At 38.3% G+C, this 22,157-nt stretch overlaps 1 protein-coding gene across 2 annotated transcripts in view; it reads right to left on the bottom strand.

Annotated features, from left to right (window-relative positions):
- Window positions 1-13,028: 13,028 nt before the first annotated feature.
- Window positions 13,029-22,157, bottom strand: part of ntrk2a (neurotrophic tyrosine kinase, receptor, type 2a) — a 58,869-nt gene continuing 49,740 nt past the window's right edge. For both annotated transcript variants that reach the window (XM_067395413.1, XM_067395414.1), the window contains 3 exons: window positions 21,376-21,616; window positions 16,885-17,043; window positions 13,029-15,317 (listed from right to left, as the gene is read on the bottom strand). In XM_067395413.1, coding sequence (XP_067251514.1) covers window positions 15,132-15,317; window positions 16,885-17,043; window positions 21,376-21,616 — 586 coding nt within the window. In that variant the 3' untranslated portion in view covers window positions 13,029-15,131. The remainder of the gene's footprint in view (window positions 15,318-16,884; window positions 17,044-21,375; window positions 21,617-22,157) is intronic.

The raw sequence follows: 22,157 nt of genomic DNA, 5'->3' as shown, positions 1-22,157 counted from the left end.
TTTCAGCATCCCTTCATTTTCCACAGTGCAGAAACAAAAGACTCAATCCCAGCTGGCCCTCGAAGACAGCTGTATTCACATCAGACCCCTAATTAACCATGGCAATACATTTGACATGCATGTGTCAACACAATCTGATGCTCTCCTGACTATTAATTTAAAAACCATTCATTGGCTTTCATGTAACTCCATTCATTGTGCAGATCTTTATCAATGTTTTTCATGAGAGCTGTTTTTGTCTTTCTTTCTCACTTGTTCATGCTTGCATATAGTTTATATATATATATATATATATATAATATGTATGTATGTATGTATGTGTGTGTATAAGCTATCTGCCAAAAGATACCTTTCTCATTCAAAGAACAATCACACACATGGCTATTTCCATTTGCTCCACTACATGCATAAAATCAGAGCAATACCATGATGATGCATTCCTTTATTTTTAGGACAAGTGAAAACAGCATTAAGCCAACATAACCATTTTTTTCACTATCAGTCAAGTATTTTTCTAGTCTAGTGTAGCACTTAAAAAAAAGAATGCTGCAAATATTGTCTCTGCCATCACTTACGTGTTTAGTCTGTCACAACCAAAATGAATTCTCAGAAAGTAGGGGCAAGGTTTATTCCCCTTCCTAACCAAACACACCTGATTTCACTCATCGGCTTGTTAGTAGAGACTCCAAGATCTGAAACGAATGGGTCAAATAAAGAAGATGTCTAAAATGTGTACTGTTGGTATGCCTCCAGGAACTGGGTTTGGAAGCACTGGGACATGTTTCTCACTTTAGGTGCAAGAGGTTGTAGGTTCAAATCCTGGATGAGCCCCCAATTTATGGGTGAATTCTTATTGGAAGTGAGAATCCCCATGTCCTGCTCAGTCTGAAGGGTAACACCATTGAACAGGAACTCTGGAGGGAGCAGGACTATTGTGTCAAATAAAGTTTACTTTGTGAAGGGACCAATGAAAGACATGCCTTCTTGCAGTGACCTTCAAGGCCATATAACATTGTTTTGAAATTGCTCTGTTACAACCCAAATTATTTCTCTTAAGGTGCTAGGGTAGGGCTATCCTCCACCGGTCCAGGAAGCCCACTGTCGTGAAGAGTTCAGCTCCATCCCTAATCTAACACACCTTGACCAGCTGGACCAAGGTCTTGGGGGTTACCTGAAAATTACAGAAAGGTATGGACTGTGGACAGTCAAGACAGTGGCTCTTAGGGCTTTCTAGAATCCATGTTTGAATGCAAAAATTGTTAACCCTCATCAAGCACACCTGAAACAGCTAATCAAGCTCTTCCGGATTGCTTAAGAATCACATGGAGGTATGCTGAAGCAAGTTGGATATAAACTTTGCAGGACAATGGGTCTCCAGGTGCAGGGTTGAAGACCTCTTCATTAGGCCGATTTATCAGTGGTGCACAAGACATCATTGTATAAGTAGATGGCTTGGTTACATTTTAAAATTTTTGCTAGCCTATTCCAGGGCTGGACAACTCTGGCCCTCGAGATCTACTTTCCTCCAGAGTTTAGCTTCAGAGTTTATAAATGAATGAATGAATGAATGAGGCATTTATAAAGGCCAGTTGAGGGAATTTGGCCAGGACACTGGGGTTACACCCTTACTCTTTACAAGAAGTGCCATGGGATTTTTTTATGACCACAGAGTCATAAAAGTCTCTTCTGAAGGACAGTGCTTGTTACAGTATAGTGTCCCCATCACATACTGGGACCCACACAGAGGACATATACCCCTTTTCCACTGGCACAAACCGGGTGCTAGTTCAGAGCCAGTTTGGAGTTGGTTCAACTGACGAGCCTTCTAAGAACCGGTTTGTCTTTCCATGGGCTAGAGAGCCAGCACAGAGCCAGGTCTTAAGTCACCGTATATGACTCATCTTTCACAGCAACGCTACACAACACACCAAATTTGTTTGAGATGCATCGGCTTCTTGCAGACCGATCGGCACATGACATCAAAGCACCACGAGAGTGATCAAAAAGGAGTTGTATGCTCTACAAACGCTCCTGCAGACCCACGGCACCCCAATGTCATACGCCGATCGGTCCGTGCCACTCCGATGCATCTCGATCAAGCTTTCTATAAACAGTGGCAGACGTTGCGTTACTATTGATGCTCATGGCTTTGTGAACCTACATCGGCATCCAAACATGGTGAATCCAACACGTTTGTGCAGCTCACCATAATTTGTATAGACGGAGATTACAGTCGAGCTGCTATTAGCTCAATTAGCTGCTATTTCAAAAATGGCGGTCACAAGTTTCTTGTTGGTCACAGTAACCCCAGCCCCTGACACAAGCGGTTCTTCCTTCTAGACCAGCAATGTTTTGGTGCTACTTACAAACCGCTTTTCCTGGTTCAGAGCTGGTGCTTTGAGTGTCGAAAGACAAAGAACTGATTTGAAACTAGGCTCTGGCTCTGAACAGCACTCAAACTGCCTTGTTGGAAAAGGAGTAATAGTGAGCACCCTGTTAGCCTCACTAAGGCCTTGTGTCCACCAAAGCGTTTTTAGCCAGCTGAAAACGCTAGGCACTCTCACAGATAGGTGTTTATAGCCGTTAAAACGCCTATCTGTGAGCGCTTGAGAGCGCTTCAGCTGCGCTTCATTTTTTTTTAGTTGAGACGCTTTGTTGCTATGATACGGAATATCCATGGCACTGTTACTTATAACTGATTTTGCAGGTAATTTGTTTCAGACTAAAAATGTCGACACAATGTGGAATACTTGCGATGTATGTTCGAAGACCAGCAATATTAATTTCTCATCCATTTTGTTCCGTTCTCTGCTTGTTGATGTACAGCAAGAATGTTGGGACAGTTGGCCGGTGTTGTATTTGTCCCGCCCCTCCTCCAGTCTGATTGGATCGCTGGCTAAAAAGTGACAGTGATGAGCGCAGCGTTTTACTCAAAGTTGAACATTCTTCATCTTGAGGTGACCAGTAAAAAACGCCAAGCTCTCAGCGCTTGAGCATGAAAAAGACGCTCAGCTCCACGTTAAGCTCCTGCCGTTTAAAAAAAGGCGGCGCTCCAATTGAAAACTATTGGAAAAGTACACTAGCCGCTTGAAAAAACGCTTTGGTGGACACACGGCCTAACACCTCTTTCAGCAGCAACCTAGTTTTCCCTGGAGGCCTCTAATTGTGGTACTAACCAGACTCAACCCTTCTTCAGTGGGCAACCAGTTTAGGGCTGTAGGCTGATATGTCTGTGGCTCAAGCTCTACCTGTAGCTTTCTATAGCCTGAAACACACCAAGCCGACGCCAACGAACTTACTGTATGGCGATGAAAGTAGACTGCGGGGTTGGCTCACGTCGGCAGCATCTGGGTCCAAAGTTGCCCAGACACACCAAACCGACACTCGACACCCGATGGCCAAGTAGCACGTCCGTTCTGCGCCTGTGTAAGAAGAAATGCCTTTCCATACCAGCAGGTGGCAGTAGCTGAAAAGCCAATCAGAATGATCAGATGGCCCAATGCCGATTCAACATGTCGAATCAGCTGAAAATCCCTAACCCAGACGAGGACCAACTTCAGCCGACGATACGGAACACACTGAGAAAACTTAGTCAGCCGACGAACAAAAACTGCCCAACGGTCGGCTTGGTGTGTTCCGGGCTTAATAATCCTAAAGACCTTGATAAGCTTGTTCAGGTGTGTTTGATTGGGGTTGAAGCTAAGCTCTGCAGGAAAGTTCATCTCGAGGATCAGAGTTGCCCACCCCTTACCTATCCAGTTAAACCCACTAGATGGAGCACTACTGCATTGTTCATTCAAAACATGGCATAAAATAGAGAACAATGCAAACAGATATTGGTTACACCAAAACATGTTGGGGGCATTTTTGCATTCCACTATGCTGCTTTTCCATTTTTGCACTATGTAAACATGCCCTAGACCAGAAGTCTTCAACCCTGCTCCTGGAGACCCACTGTCCTAGAGAGTTTAGCTTCAACCCTAATCAAACACACCTGAACCAGTTAATCAAGCTCTTCAGGATCACTTGAAAATCACGTTAGTGTGAAGTCCGGGTGTGCTGAAACACACTGGTTGAAGACCAGTGGTTCCCCAGGTCTGGTCCCCACTGTGTACATTTTGTAAGTCCCCCTTTTCTAACATACCTGATTTAGTTAATCTGTTTACTAGGAGAGAGCTCCATGAAATGAATTGTGTTGTGAATAACAGGGTCCCTACACAGTGTTTACTTATCCTAATTCCCTGACAATGTTATGTTATATATAATATACATAAATAAAGCTAATTTGGTTATATTAGATATAATATACCGGAATTAGGTACCACTGCCTTAGATCATGGGTGCTTGGTTTGGTTTAGGCATTTTAAGGATATATTTCTGTGTGCATAAAGCACATTAGGTTATGGGTTCAAAATTCACAACATCCCCAATTTACCGTTGTACATTGGCCCCAAAAATTAATTTGACACTTAAGCCACTCTTATCTCTTTGGATAAAAAGAAATCAAACTATGTGGTAAATGCAAATTATGTTAGATCTTTTCTCTGAACAAACTATTTAGAGCCACTACAGGTGTTTATAATGGGCTACTCTGTATTCATTATAGCTTCATAAACAGATATATACATAGAAAGATCTGCCCTAACACAAAACCTGCCTCACCAATAATGCGCACACACACTTACTCGCATAAATGCAGATGTCCTCTATGGATGAGTGAATTATTTAGTTGTATATGAAAGAACATTATTGACTGATTTTCTGTGTTCTGAATTATTAATTTGTGAAGATGCTGGTTGGGGGTAGGGTGGGGGGATGTAGTTTATACATGATGCGTGTGTGTGTGTGTGTGTATCTTGTAAAAATAAGGTATGCGTTGGGAAATATATAGAGGTAAAGACGAGAAGATGGGTAGAGGTCAACCACAGGAAGTGAAACCTGGTACCAACCAAGATCTACAGAAAAATGGTGACATTGCATCCTTTACATTTAGAACAATATTGAACATGGACATCGGATACAGGAGGGGATGTGCAGGACAATCTCAGGCTATAAGATCCCATTATTTATTATGTGCTGTTGGTTTTCACCAAAAAAAAAAAAAAAAGTACAGACAGACAGGCTTTTAGTCAATCAGAGGTAGAAACAAGCTCTGTAAAAGCTATGATTTCAATACCAAGATTTACAAACAACACAATGTCAAAATAAAATCACAGCAACATTATCAAACTAGATTTTAACAATATTTTTAAGAAAATAAGTGACCTTACAAAATCATGAATCTGTAATAGTAAAACTCACTTGTCAATAAGCAGCAGGATTTCAGGTATGATTCGGCTCATATGGAGTAGGAAGACGTTTCATTTGAGCAATAGTCTTAGTAAACATCACTAATTAGCTGATGACAGTTAATTCAAGGAGTGCTAATGATGAAACTGCACAGCATCACACATGAAGCCATGCCAGGATACCATCTTGTCCCTGATTATGAACTCGTGATGAACTCTTCAGTTTGAACTCTTCAGTCAACAGGAACTACATGCTTCAACAGATTTGACAAACGACTCTAAATCAGGTGTGTCCAATCCTCCTGGATGACCACTATCTTGCAAAGTTTAGCTCAAATCCTTATTAAATACACCGAAACCAACTACTCAAGGTCACTGAAATTACTACAAATGTCCAGGCAAGTGTGTTTGGGCAGGTTGGAGCTAAACTCTGCAGGACATTGGTCCTCCAGGAACAGGACTGGACACCCCTGCTCTATGTTAACCATCAGCACAGGGTGTTTTCAGGACAAACTAAGCACTTTAGGGTCCCATTTCAATAAGGAGGTTCACTCTGAGTTGACTTACTCTGAGATGGAAAACTCTTGAGTTATTGGTTTCAGAACAACTAAATTGAGTTAGTTCAGTCTACTCTGAGTATGTTGACGTGCACCACGACTATGAAAAGCCACGATCAATGGATCTCCAACATTACGATTCACCATGGCAACAGCACCTGACAAAAACATGTCTGCATACTGTACTTCCAAGTTAATACAAGTTTAATTCTTATCACTGTTAGAATATCAGAGATGAAAACTGTCAGAAGGGTAAGTTCTTGAACTAATATTCATATATAACTGAGGGCAGCTTTCACATCAGAATGAAGAGGGCCAGCCTCAGAGAGTCCACAATATGTGATAATTAGAAGAATTGTTTACTTTAGTTAAGGCAGTCAAGATTGTTGCTTGCCAATTTACTTGAGCTGACAACTTCCCAAAATCAAGCAAAAGTGCAGTAGAACAAGGAGCTTTGGCTTTTGACTTTGGCAAACACCAGTGACAAAGTTCAAATAAACATTCCCTTTGCCTTATAATAAAAAGACACAAATGAAAGTTGTTTTAATGTACTCTGCACACATTAGTATGAAACAATCTCATCCTGAAGTTACAATAGTTAGCCTATAGGGCAGAAAATCCAAATGTCATCCATCAACCTCAAATATGGGTTATCACTTGAAACATATAGAGTGCCTCAGGGATGACGCGTTTTTGTAGGCAAAACCCGGAAGCAAGTTAGCATTTTAGGACTTCCGGTTCCAACGCCGTAAAGTCTATGGGTTTTTTGAATGGGTTTTTGCTAAATTGCCTGAAATAAGGTTTGTGGTTAACAAAGCCTCTAAATACTTTCACGTTTTGATCTATGACATAAAACACACCAGTTATAACCTGCTTGTGATTTTATTTTTTATTTTTTACTTTTACTGTGTCTTCAAATCTGCGGTTGCTAACAAATTGCTAAAAGGGACTACTTCCTTTGGCGGGGACGTTAGACGTCATCATTAAAAACGGGACATTTGGACAGCATTTCTCATGAAAAAGTGGATAAGTATTAATAACAGCACAGATCATAATCAGCAAGCATATTTTTAAATAGAGTTGTTTTCTAAATAAAGTTTGAGGAAGCTTGGTGGTGACGACGTTGATCCGCGACCATGGTGTTTATAGCCTACTGTTAGCTTTTTACATCTGACGACTTTATTTAGGCTTCAAAATCTATAAATGTTGTGTTAACTTGTAAAGATTATCTTGATAGACAAAACGTGTAAGTGTCATAACCCTTTGTTAAAGCGGAACTCAGTAAGATTTGCAAAGCTCCCCCTACAGGTTCCTTCAGTGAATCACACTGTCGTAAATACTCCAAGCGCAGCTCTGGACTACAATGACTACAACGCTCACCAGCGCAGTAGTTTTGCAAATACAGTACAAGAAATCTCGATGGTGGGTAATTTTCGAAATTATCTTATAAAGTCATAATATATACATTATTTTTGAATTACCGTAAAGCATTTTGTCACTCTCGCGTGAACGTGAACATGAGGCGAGATTGTGTCGGGTCGATGCAGCTCAACTTGCAAGTGCTGTATTCTGGCGTAGACGTGCCAGAGGGGGTTAGTGCATGTCTCAAACACACCACTACAAGTCAATTAACCATCGTAAGGACTTAGAAAACTATTTATGAAGGTAAAAAAAAAGTTACTTAGTTCTGCTTTAAACACAGAGCTTATTTTCTGCGATTTTCTAAAAGTCTATGGGAAAAATGCATAGGCTTTCAACCGAGGGAACCTGTGCGCCGCTAACTTATACTATAAAGTAGCAACTTTACATGGCCGCTCACTTAGGGTGACCAGTGGTGGGCAATATGACCATGATATATATATATATATATATATATATATATATATATATATATATATATATATATATATATATATATATATATATATATATAAAACGCACATTATGGCAATATATTATTATATAAAAAACACATTATATGACATATATGATATATATGACAGACACATTTTTAATTAGGCTACTGTCCGTTTAAGACCGAATCCATGGATGTAATATACTGACACATAGGCTATCCTGTTTTCACCCACCTGTTTACATCCACTTAGACCATAACCAACTGTATTTACGTGAGATACTCCACACTATGGACATTTTGACAACTGTGTGTGCATTTGACCATTCAGTCACAAGGAGAACTGATCTGAGAGAACGTGGATCACGTGCAAGGAAAGAGAGAGAGAGCGCACCCGAGCGAGCGAGAGAGTGCTTCTGATTTGTGTCATTCAGTGTGATTCCGCCTATCCCACCTTCTCTAATCGATAACGAATAGTGATTGGATGGTTATTTTGTTCTACGACAAACTGATTGGGCTGTTCTTGCTTGACAGAACACTAGTAGTACTACTACTTGTTCTATGATCACCCAGTTGTGCACCTAAAGTTGTGCCCCTATCGACACTATCAACAGGACACTTTCATTTTAATGCATTGTTCCCTTTTATCTGCGTCATTTAGTATTTCAGGTTTCACGTAGCTCAGTTGGCAGAGTAGCCTATTGCAATATAACAATATGCGATCATGTGATCATGCGATCGTGGGTTCGATCCCAGGGAATGCATGTGCTCATAAAGTGTATATGCACTATAAATCACTAAGGGTAGGTTTAGGGGTGGGTGTAGTTGTTAAAAACTACATTACTTATGTGACAGAATTTTTGGGTAAACTATCCCTTTATGGATCTAGATGGCAGTTTTGAAAACTAACTTATACTAAAGGTACAATTTTTAATATTTTCTTTCCGCTAGAGGTCGCTAGAGGTCTATTTAAAACAAAGGTGTAGCTTGATGATGAGGGTTGAGAGCGGAATCTTGGGACATGTGGTCTTCACCTCAACGGCCGGTGGAAAACAATCGGGATAGGATTCGGGAAGAAATCATGTTCATGGATGCGATTATTAACGTTACTGTAGCATGAAGCAGAGCAGGAGCGAGTGTTGTGGGAGCTGAACGAGACCACTGTAGCGATTGCTCAACACACGCCTCACGAGCACCAGAACTTTTATTAGTCGCTGGTGCCACTTCCGCTTTTCCGGTCATGAGTGTGAGGTAACACAGCTCTGTTTATCATATTAGATACATTTGAGTGTGTTGAAAATGATGTTATAACGTTACTCTGTGCGTTCGTTCAGCAGCTGCTGTTAGACACTGTTACTCACTGCAGTACGATAGATCGATTTTAGAATATCATATTAAATGCTGGATGGCTTGTGTTGTGCTGGCATGCAATAAATTTTAAAACATATTGTATGATGGAGAAAATGCTGTATTACTGTTACTAAAAATAAAGCTGCATCTGATTATGCTACTGTATGTTACCAACTTCACAAAATAGTGTTTTTCTCTGAGGCATGGTAAAGCATGGTACTCACAAAAAAAAATGAAGAAAATTAGATTTAAACAATAAGACTAAATGTGTTGAGCTATATAACAATAATTAGTTTTCTGTCTATAAATATATCAAAACAGTTGTTCCCTTGTCTATTAAAACATGTAAATATTAAAGCGTCTTTGGTGTTTCCATGGTTTATACAAAATAAAACCGGGTAATGCGGGAATAACGCAATTGACCGGCGACTCTTCACACGTCCCGGAGCCTTGGTTAAAATTGCAATTTTGTCATGATTTACAAATTGTTGCAAACATTTGGGATATTGTAAGTACTCAAGTGAACAAAATATATAACACTATTTTACTGCAAAATTCTTACATATTGCACCTTTAAATCTACAGTATAGGTAAAATGGACACGAAGCACACGCTCTGTAGGCTTTGATAGTTAAAAACAGTATTACCAAAACACAGATTTACTACTGTGGTAAAACACATGGACCCAGAGTACCCAAAGCCTGCTGTCAGCGACTGTTTTCTCTCTACACGCTGACACTAAGCAGCTGCTAATGTGGTCAATCTGATGAATAGACAGCACATGCTAATATCCCAAATGATCTTCCCAGAAAAAAAGCCCTGACATCAGAATTAATCTGTGTTTACTCTTTAACAGACCACAAAACCTCACAGTTGTCCACATAATGTATTGGAGTGGCATTTAAAAGTTAATATCTCTTGAGGAATTAAGGTGGGAAAAATCCATTTAGACTGAAGAGGAGGGGCCCTGACATAAAAAAAAAAGTGTCTCTCTTTAAATTTTGAGTCTTACCATACATGGGAAATTACTCTCTGTTAAAAGTTCTGTACAATGGGTTAGTTTATTCAAAAAAGGAACATATTTTTAAACATGGTTGTATGGCTTTTGTCCATAAAATGGGATGTGAAAATTCATTGGACCCCACTGAATGAGAAAACAAACATTTTCATTTATTTTGTTTTCCACAGAAGAAAAAAAGTATGATGAAATTTTTCATTAAACTACCCCTTGAAATGGTTTTCTATCATTTGTGGTCTCTAGGCTTGGATCCCTCCATCACAGTAAATGTATTCAATGTATTGTAGGCCAAAATATTAGTCATATTCACAAAACATTTTATCTTAGTAATCCTAAATGGCAGTAAAAGTTCTTAGCTAAGAGTTTTCTCTTAAAACCTATTCACAAAGCTGCTGAGACCAACTTTTACTAAGGAACAGAGAGAAGTCTTGAAGGGATAGTTCACCCAAAAATGAAAATTTGATGTTTGTCTGCTTACCCCCAGGGCATCCAAGATGTAGGTGACTTTGTTTCTTCAGTAGAACACAAATTATGATTTTCAACTCCAACCGTTGCTGTCTGTCAGTCGTATAATGCATGTCAATGGGAACTTCGTCTATAAGAGGAAAAAAAACATGCACAGACAAATCCAAATTAAACCCTGCGGCTCGTGAGGACACATTGATGTCCTAAGACACCAAACGATCAGTTTGTGCAAGAAACCGAACAGTATTTATATCACTTTTTACCTCTAATACACCACAATGTCCAACTGCCTTGCGCATCCGATTGGTGAGGTCTGAATGGAGTGTGGAAATGGAAATGGTCACTCGTACCTAAAAGTAGGACTGACATGCCCATTATTTTCTTATTAGTAGTTTCTCCTAAATCAGCAAGTTAGGAGCTACTTTTAGCTGTACAATGTTTTGTGAATTCGGCCCCTGATTGTTTAGGCCGCATTTACTGTACATTACATATTTCAAGTGACCCAATTCCGATTTTTTTTCTTCCATGTGAAACAGATCAGATATGACCCACGAACGTGTAAGCGAGAAAAAAAACACATGGATTCCAATATTCTCAGATCGGTTTTAGGCCTCATTAATATGTGGAAATAAATCTGATATGAATCGGATACGTGCATTTGCATCTACCATGTAAGTGGACAGATCATCAATGCGATCCATACGTAATTGGAAAAGCGGCAGAGGCGAATGACGTCAACTTAGGTAGAATTCAACTCAGGTGGATGCCAACCACGACCACATGTCTCTTTTCAATGGCTCAATGGAGAACAAAGTTTTGCTGACCTTTAAAGATGGTGCGGAAAGCAAAAGCTTGTATTATCATTTTGTGTAGTTTTTACTTCCTTTTCGACAAAAGCTTTTCTGGGTCAGTACGTCTACCTTGGGTTGTTTCTCCAAGTGTCACTTTTAAAAGAAGATGTAAGCTGGTCATCAAAAATCGGATATAGCCAACAAATCAGAATTGGGAATCATGACCTGAAGTGTAAATGCAGCCTTAGAAAATTAACAGCACACCTCTTGACATGCTATAGTTTAAAACTGTAATTATTATAAGTCTAAAACGTACTGTATGTATTATAAAACTGCAAGATTTGGTTTGGAAAGATGACATCAGAAGAGTGGATCTCTTCTTGTTTGTTTAGAGCTGCGGTTGTTTGCACACTCGCACACATTTGGTCCTTCGAGAATTCTGCTGCATGCTGTGAAAATCCTGATTGCATTGAGCATCATGGATGTGTTTTTAAAAGCATTTATCCCTCTGGCAATTAGTTAGGTCTTAATGTACAATGTCAAAACAAGCCATCGATCCACTGATTGATCAGTCTTCCCTTTCTTTTTTCCCTCTGCCTACGTTAGTGAATTGGGAATTGGAACAAATTCTTGTATTATTCTGAGCTACTATAGCAACGCTAATGCTACATAAACTTTATGGATTGTGCCTTTTCATCATAAATTGTTTTTAACTTGCTCTGGTTTCCATCATGTTTCTGTATGAGGTAAATTTTGAGGCTGGCAGCCAGTAAGACATAAAAAACATGGCTGTCAATAAAGCATTTTAGTGCCAGTAGGTCAATACGTTCAGTCCATGTTGTCAAAGCACTCTATTGACCAACCTATAAACATGGACCTGCGCATAACTCACTGTCACAGTAACACACTCCACACGCACATGTGATGAGGTAAGACATTACACTTTTATTAAATACAATGGCGGACAACTTGACTGGTCCATATACCTCAGAGAAATCATACAGACAAGGACTTTGCTTGTATTTTTGTAGCTGAGTGTTAAAATGTATAATTCCATAAATGAAATTATCACACACGGCTTGATGCTTTTTGCAGAAATCTTCTTTCCAGGTGTCAGTAGCCATGTATCAAAAAACTATCAAGAAAAGTATACTGGGGGGGGGGGGGGGGGTGTGTTAGGAATGTTGGATTCAAAGTCAACGCGAAACAGCCTTTGCAAATCATTTTACTTCTGTAAACTTTTGAACAGAAAAAGAAAGTTGTTTCCGACTAGGAAAGTTTAAGAAAGTAAAGTAGATCAATTTGGCTGCCATGTTGACTTCAATATTTGTCAGGTGGTTTAAATGTGGACTAGTTTAGCTTATAGACATTCTGAAACATCCGAAGAAGTTCTGTACATGTAGAAGACAGTATTTGATATGCAGTCACAGTTTATTGTTCTGTCGCAGGACGCTTGGAGATTTTTACCACTGAAACTCCCCATCCATATTGATAAACATATTTTTTCATCTGTTTGAATGACCTCATGAAAATAAGAAGTTATTTCCATGACAATTAAGCAGATTTGATCACATTTCCATGTACATACCCATTTCAATATTCATACTTCATGGTAGTTTGTTGTACTGTTTTAAAAGAAATGCTAATTTAAATTAAAAAATTGTTCTTCAGTTAAAAAAAAAAAAAAAAAAAAAAAATGACTGCATTACAAAAATTCAACAGAAAAAAACATATTTTAAAGAGCATTTGAGAAAATGTTTTTAATGATCATGAAAAATGGTCACAATCCAAAATTAGGCTTCATTGTTTTTGTAATCAATGTAACCTTTAATGTAGAGTTTTCTCAATATTCACCCCAAAATAAGTAATCTTTATATAATTTTTTTCATCCCATTCCTCAACCCTCGAACCCAGAGACCACTTCTACATTCACTCTCAACCAAATAGGAAAAAAATATATTAATTTTTACATAAATAAAATAATTTACTGGCAAACACAAAAAGTGCTTCACATTAAGTACAAAATAAATTAGATATAAAATTAAAAGTTACATGTCTGCAAGACTATTCCAAAAAAGTAATTAACTCCAAGCTTATTTTACGCTCACAAAATGAATTTTTTGGAAGATATTTGTTTGACTGATTCACGGCATTAAGTAAAGTCTTCTATGGGAGATTGACAGCGCAATAATCAACGCACACAAAAAGGATGCTTTGATAGGATCTCTATAGTGATAGATATGATCATTTATATATGATAAAAGGAAGAAGAAATGTGGGTTTTAGTGAGGTGACTCATGTTTATCTCTCTTTAACACTATTTTCCTCCCCTCGTCTCGTTCCCTCCATCCTGTCCCCTCCCGTCTCTCCTCTTCTCCCCACTGATAGCGTATATGAGTCTAGAGGGAGTTGCTGCTAATAGGAGACATTTGTCCTGTAATGAAATATATATTACACTATAGCAGTTGTACGACCCGAAGCTTGAGTACTACATTAGTGCTTCAACTCAGTAGTAAAACACAGCGAACGAGAAAGAGAGAAAGAAAGGTCGTAATTCAGCCCGCACCATCATAATCGGCCACTCTGCGTAATTAAGCTCCTTTAAGAAATGCAAGCTGATGGTATTGAGGCATGGCGTCGTCTCAAATGACTCCATCTAGCCCTTCATGGTGCATGGCGTGTGCAGACCTGAAGACTATGGCCGTTGATTTTGGTGGAGGGCACAGGGGCGGAAAACTGACACACCGGTTGTGACATCACAAAGTGGCAAAGGCTTAGCTTATGAATATTAATAAGGTTAAGCACAAATAATTTAACATGATCTTACAAATATGAAGCATCGATCTGGAAATCAGGTCAGCAGTAGAGCATCTGCTCGTTTCCAAGTCAGAACTGAAATGTGAAAAATGACATTGATTAAAAATGTCCAAAAATCATACATTATATATAATTTTACCAACAGATCGCTACTCATACTAACAAAATGTACACCCCTGCTTGACAACTGGATGTATTTACTGCACTGGACATAATCCTGCTGCGTAAAGTGGTAGGACAAAATCGGCCATGGCAAAAGTAGTGGAGACATGTCCCACTATAAATAACAGTGAAACACATTTTAATGGGATACTTTGCATTTCAGATTAGCTCGGCAGCAACAACATCCTGTCAGCGTCCAGAAGCATTTAATTAGAGTCGCTCAACTGTGAAACTACATTGGTAACGTCCAGGTCTATAAACACACATGTATAGATATAGTTGCAGTTTGTCACTGTTGATCACCATGCTAGTTTCACATTCTGTGCTTTGTATCAGATGTATGATGTAACAAATGGGAGCTGAAAGGACCAAATCTGTCTAGTGGGCAGAAAAGTTGCTTATTTCTTTTCTCATTTGTGTTTGGTCATTTTTCGGAGCTGCTATTTCCTCTTTGTTCAGATGGACACCCTTCCTCAAGTCCCCAAAGCATTTATTCACTGAACTGGAATTTGCAGGTGTGAATTTGGTCCTGAAGTTTAGGATGGTCAACCATTGGGGATTTTGTTCTCTGTAAGCAAAACTATTGTCACTTGAGTACGGCTCTTTCCATTCAATCCATTTTTGTTAAGAAATACATAATTCATAGTCACTGTACACAATCTTGTTGCCAGTGTATCTAGAAGTTTACATTGAGAAGGGGGGCAGTCGATGAGGAGAAGGGCAAGGAAGAAGGTGTTAAAGCTGTAGAAGAATGAGATTTTGGGTGTGATAGAGGAGGGAGGCAGTTTCAGGAATCCACTCGCAGTCCTACACGTGGCACATGCTCTCTTATCCCAGGATGTCCAGATATACCGGTGATGCCTTGGCCAGGTTGAGGAGAAGGTTATGGATCTCTTTAATGTTGAGTCGGGTATGCGGTTCTCTCTGCCAGCATCCCAGCATCAAGTCGTACACTTCCTTTGGACAGGTTCGGGGTCGCTGCAGTACACGGCCTTGGGTGATACACTCAATCACCTATAAAAGAGCAAGGAGTGAAAGGTCAAACAAAATAAACGTCCAGAAATGTGTGAGGCAAACTGCTATAAATGTAGAAAAGGATTGTTTATTAAGATAAACTGACATGCAAAGAGTGACACTGTTCGAATATATAGCAGTTTGAAGTTTATATAGTGTAGCTATGTGTTTAAAAACTTCAAATCTTAAATTTGAAGGGATGCAGGCCTTGCTAAATTGCTAGGGTCTTCCGGTTTCTAATTTGTTCTAGGTCAGGGGTGTCCAATTTTAGATTACCTGAAGCAGCTAATCCAGGTCTACTAGACATACTAGAAACTTCCAGTCAGGTGTGTTGAGGCAAGTTGGAGCTAAACTTTGCAGGACTGAGATTGGACACCCCTGTTCTAGGTGGTTGCTAGTGTGTTCTGGGTGGTTTCAAGGGCAGGGGGGCCTACATCCTTAAGAGTTTACTTGTCCCAACACATCTACCTGGAAGTTTCTAGTAATCTTGAAGACCTTGATTAGCTGGTTTAGATGTTTTTATTTGAGGTTGGCGCTAAAGTCTGCTGTACAGTGGCCCCCCAGGAACATGATTGGACACCACTGTTCTAGGATGCTAGGGTATTTTGGGTGGTCTCTAGAATACAGCTTCTCAACCCTGTCGCTGGAGGCACATTTATATGATAATATTGCAATTTATATGAGCTACAAGGGAGCTGAAGGCATCTAGCAGACGGTCTGCTAAGCAAGTCTGTCTGCTTTCTGACCTGGGCCCAGGATAGTCAAGCACTAACACTACAAAGAAGCAGGTCAGGCCTACCCTAAAAACTCAGCCAATTATCTATGAATCCTATGCTATTCTGTGGACACCATTTAGACCAGGGGTCTTGTCCAAACTTGTCCTGGAGGAACCCAAGCACTGCTTTGTATGTCTCCCTCATCTAACACACCTGATTCAACTCATTAGCTCTTTAGTAGAGACTGCAAGACCTGAAATGGATGTCAGATAAGGGAGATGTGCAGTTCTGGGGATCCTCTGAGACAACAAGCCATAAGGAAGAGTTCAATGTGTACTGTTGGTGTGTCTTCAGGAACGGAGTTGGGAAACACTGCCTCCGGGTCTTCAAGTTGGTTGATAATGTGTTCTAGTCACTTGCTATGGTGTTCTCTGTGTTTGATAATGTGTTCAAGAAGGCTGCTAGGGTGGTCTGGGTGATATCTAGGGCAGGGGTAGCCAACCCTGCCCCTGCTCCCTTGCTCTAGGGTCTTCCGGTTGGTGACTAATGTGTTCTAGGTGGCTGCTAGGGTGTTCTTGGCAGTCTTTGAGGTCTTCTGTTTTGTATGCTAATGTGTTCTAAGTGATTGCTGTGGTGTTCTGGGTGGTTTCTGGGGCATTACTAGGTGGTTACTCCTCAGAGCAGTATAAAGAACTGTACAAAACATCCAAAATGTGCACAGCAGCAATACTACATTGATCAAGTAGTAGATTAGTTGGATCAAATTTGTTGGCTCATTTATTTAATGGCCCCCCAAAAAAGGCATTTCACTGCATGGAGATCACATGGATATGTATGTTATGCAACAGTACCTCATTATTTGACAGTTGGTACCAGGGCTGTTTCCCATAGGTAAAGATTTCCCACAGCACCACTCCCAGACTCCAGACATCACTCTCTGTGGTGAACTTCCTATACATGATACTTTCTGGTGGCATCCAGCGGATTGGCAGCATGGTGTGACCTCCAACCTACACATGTGAAACAGTAAGTGCACACTGAGTCATTCGACATATTGAGTCATGTTGCTGATGTAGGTGACGTAAGTTTGAATCTGTCGAATCAATAAAAGTGATAATGGACAAACAATGTAAATAATTACAAAAATAGAATGGCACTGACATTTAGAATATATGTTGAACTGCGGTTTGACTTTAAGATGACCGGGTGTGCTCAAATCGATAAAAAAAGAAGATACATAAAATCAAGCTACTCTAACAAAACTCTCAGAATCGGACAAGCGCTAATGGATAAGATCCATACAGACTTTTAGCGCAAGAGTAGACAGTGGATTGTTTGTTGCAACTGGAGCATTGTTCATTCCAAAAAGCTCTCAGGTAAATGCTGACAGTATTTCCAGTTCAGGACCTCAGATGGTGCCGTAAGTTGCGCCTCTCAGGATTTGGATGCTGTAAGCTTGGGGAGTTGGTCTGGCCTGGAGCTCAACCCCAAAACCAATCATTTCATTTATTAGCTTTCTCTATAATGCGCTGCCTCTGAAATATTAATTATGAGATTGTGGTCCAGTATGTGGATTAGTCTCAGATTAATTGGTTTAACATACTGGACTCATCAAATATTAAGGTCAAAAGCTTTTAGGCTTTTCACTGGTCCCATAGTGGAGCTACAGACTGGAAGGGTCACTTAAAAAGACGTCTACTGCACAAGCACTATTAGAAACCTTTTTCCCCTGCGATCAAACACACACATACACACACGCTTATCCACACAACAACATCCTGCTAAAAAGCTTAGACCAGTTTGCACCAGTTTAAAATCCAAGGTTCTATTAATTGGTTTTAGGTGGGAAATGACTGGCAAAGCTGGTTATTGTTGCAGGTCATACCATGTTTTTGCTCAGACTGTCAAACAGACTGTTAAAATTCATCAGTTTATAAGTATGTACACTACCGCTCAAAAGTTTGGGATCGGTAAGATTTTTAATGTTTTTAAAAGAAGTTTTGTCTGCTCACCAAGGCTTAATTTATTTAATTAAAAATACAGTAAAAACAGTAATATTGTGAAAAATTATTACAATTTAAAAAACTGTTTTCTATTTGAATATATTTAAATAATTATAGTAATTTATTCTTGTGTTGGCAAAGCTGAAGACTGGATTAATGATGCTGAAAATTCAGTGTCACATGATCCTTCAGAAATCATTCCAATATGATTATTAGTCCCTCAAGAAATATTTGTTATTATTATCAATGTTGAAAACAGTTGTGTACTTTTTTTTTCAGGATTCCTTGATGAATAGAAAGTTCAAAAGAACAGCATTTATCTGAAATACAAAGCTTCTGTAGCATTATACACTACCGTTCAAAAGTTTGGGGTCAGTAAGAATTTTTTATTTTTTGAAAAGAAATGAAAGGAATTCATATTGTACACAAATATTTTGTACAATTGTAAACAATAAATGTTTCTTGAGCAGCAAATTGACATATAAGAATGATTTCTGAAGGATCATGTGACACTGAAGACTGGATTAACGATGCTGAAAATTCAGCTTTGCCAACACAAGAATAAATTACATTTTAAAATATTTTCAAATAGAAAACAGTCATTTTAAATTGTAATAATATTTCACAATATTACTGTTTTTACTGTATTTTTAATTAAGTAAATGCAGCCTTGGTGAGCAGACGAAACTTCTTTTAAAAACATTAAAAATCTTACCAATCCCAAACTTTTGAGTGGTGGTGTACATTATGAAGTATGTACAAAAGATATTGTCCACTATCTTTTGTACATTGTATTATTTGGTCATTGTTACTCAGTGGAAATAGTTTTGTGGACTAGCTTTACCAGTTATGATGGGTGACCAACCAAAACCAGCAGTGCCCAAAACTTTAAGCTACTCAACTACCTTTACTGAAGCTGTTGTTTTTCAGCAAAATATATATATATATATATATATATATATATATATATATATATATATATATATATATATATATATATATATATATATATATATATATATATATATAGGGGGAATTTTTGTTCTATTTCTTCCAAATTTTGTTCAATTTTGTTCAAGAAGGTGTTCATTTAGGGTACATTAATAATAATAATAATAATAATAATAATAATAGAACTGAATGATTATTAAGATATTTCACTAAAATGAAATAAATAAATTCAATAAATATAATTGGGGAAATCTGGATATTCAATGAGGAAAAATGTAGGGCACCATCATATTTGATTCATAAAACTGTGCTTCTAAGAGGGTTTGGTGAGATCAGCCAAAACGTTTATGCAGAGGCAGAGCAAGTTCTAACATTTGAATGAAAGATTAAAAAGGCATGTTTTTTTCTTTAGTATAATGTGCAGTGATGAATGGCGCATAATATGACCAAGAATGTGTATTAGGAAAGTAAAGAATGGAATTTTGATTTCATGCTGAATTTAAAAGACAAACAACTAACTCTCTATTAAACAATTAAATGCAGACAAAGGCCATAGGTTGACTTTATGAGGATTCTCAACTAAAGCTTCTGAATGTGGCTTCATAAGAAGTTCTGTGGTTACATAACATGCTTTCACAACTTCACTCCACCCATCAGCCTCTGCCTGACCAGTTGTTTCTATGGAAACTGGTGTTCTATAGGCCTAATCAATGGAGTACACATTTGTGCGCACACACGAATCTACTGACCTGCATTTGAATCTCAATGGAGGCTCATATAATGGAGATGTGTCATGATATTCATCAGTATTCAGAGATAAATGAACTTGAATGAACTTGGCACAGTTGATAGTTATCTAATAGTACATCTCTGCATGTATAAACATCATTCAACCCATTTTCAATCACTGGATAGATGATTCACGCTGAATACATGAATGGAACACAACAGAGGAACAACTTGCTATCAAAGAATAAATTAAGTTGTCTGTCTCTCTTCAAATGCTTTATGTCCCAATGTGTAAGGATTGGTTTCTTGATTTTATATTTCTTTATCTTTTTATTTGTTTTTACTCTTTCTTTTTTTTCTCCCCTAACTTAGGCCCCTCTCCTTCTCGGTATGCCCTCGTGCTGAATATAGAGGTGAATACTAATGAGAGATCTTTAATGACTTTTTCAGTTTCTGTCTGATGGCGCAAGCGCTCTATTCTTTTTCTTTGCTGTTGCCATAGTAACCCCTCTTTCCTGTTCCCACGCCACCTTCCTCCCTGACTCCTAATCTGGGAGAGACTTACTGACGGGAGTGAATCAACACACATACACACACACACACACACACACACACACACACACACACACACACACACACACACACACACACACACACACAGAAATTCTGCTGACATCATACAGGAAGAGAGCCAGTAGGGTCAATGTGTTCGAATAGTTGGTATTCAGTGATCTGTAGACAGTGTGTAGCAAAAAACATGAGAAGCATATTGATTTATACATATACTGGGAAAAGGATTTGAATGCCGCCTTTAAGTGTCCTTGTGAAGTCAGCATTCATTTCCAACAAATGAAACTGAAACAGAATGGGAGGTTATGCATCTTGATCTCAGTTTAACTAATAAATATGAATCTGAATACTGATATAATCTGGCCTAATATGTATGGCCTTGTATGTATGTATATATACAGTCAAAGCAAAATTTATTCAGACACCTTGAACATTTCATTCATTAATACAGTTTATTCAATATAGTTTAAAAAATGGTAATAAAATATGACAAGATCTCAGAGTTAAACTGTGTCAGAAAAAAATAATTATGTCAGATAAAACTTAAGCAAAACATAGTCAGGTCAAAGTGTCTGAATAATGTTTGGTTCAAAATTTTTATCATAATATGATCATTATATAATATGTCACAGTTGACTTTATTTTGCTATTTTCACTTACATAAATGAACTATAGTGTCTCTATAGTGTCCTGCACCCACTAGTAAAAATATCTCAAAAATATATAAAATGTATGTATGTATGAGTGTGTGTGTGTATATATAATATATATATATATATATATATATATATATATATATATATATATATATATATATATAATGTCATTGCATTAGATAACAAAACAGCAATAAAACATTAGATTATTTGTATTTTTTTAAATAAAATATTTAATCATAATATACTAATAACATAATTATATAATATTACTATTAATAATGTAACAAATTAAAATTATATTTATAATTTTATTAAAAAATATTTTTCAATGTACTTCTATAAAACCAAGTAGGCTACTTTTAATTGTAATTTAAGAATCCAAATTTATTTTGGGGACAAAAATACAGACAAACTATGAAGCAATTCTTACCCGGTAGTAATCCGTACTGTAGACATCTCGAGACATTCCAAAGTCTCCAATCTTCACCAGGAGATTCTCCCCGACTAGGCAGTTTCGTGTGGCCAGGTCTCTGTGAACAAAGTGCTGGGATGCCAGATACACCATGCCTGCGGCGATCTGCTGCGCAATATGCAGCATCTGAGACTGAGTGAGCTCTGCCTGCTGCTGCACCTGTCCGTCAGCCATCAGAACTGCATCAGGACCATGAGCCCTGCGGGTGGACAGAGAAAGTAAAAAACCTCAACCATTCATTTTAAAGTCAGAGATAAACTTAAACATTATATAACTGGCCATCAGCACCCTGTTAGATTTTTTGGATTTTAGGGAGAATTTGTTTACCAACTACAAAATATGCTTAAAGAATTAGTTCACTTTCAAATGAAAATTAGCCCAAGCTTTACTCACCCTCAAGCCATCCTAGGTGTATATGATTTTCTTCTTTCTGATGAACACAATCGGAGATATATTAATAAATATCCTGACACATCTGAGTTTTATAATGGCAGTAAGCGGGATCAATGAGTTTGAAGCTGAAGAAAGTGCTTCCATCCACATCCATCCATCATAAACGTACTCCACACGGCTCCGGGTATTAAAAAAGGCCTTGTGCAGCGAAGCGATGCATTTGTGTAAAAAAAATATCCATATTAAACAAGTTATGAAGTAAAATATCTAGCTTCTGCCAGACCACGGCATCGCGTCAGTTATGTTTTTTCCGTAAGTTGAATAGGGAAGGCATAGGACATAGTGTA

Source organism: Chanodichthys erythropterus, chromosome 9 (assembly GCF_024489055.1).
Source record: "Chanodichthys erythropterus isolate Z2021 chromosome 9, ASM2448905v1, whole genome shotgun sequence".
In the NCBI taxonomy this organism is placed as follows: Eukaryota; Metazoa; Chordata; class Actinopteri; order Cypriniformes; family Xenocyprididae; genus Chanodichthys; species Chanodichthys erythropterus.
The sequence above is the reverse complement of the archived record's forward strand: the minus strand, read 5'-3'. Positions and strand labels throughout refer to the sequence as shown.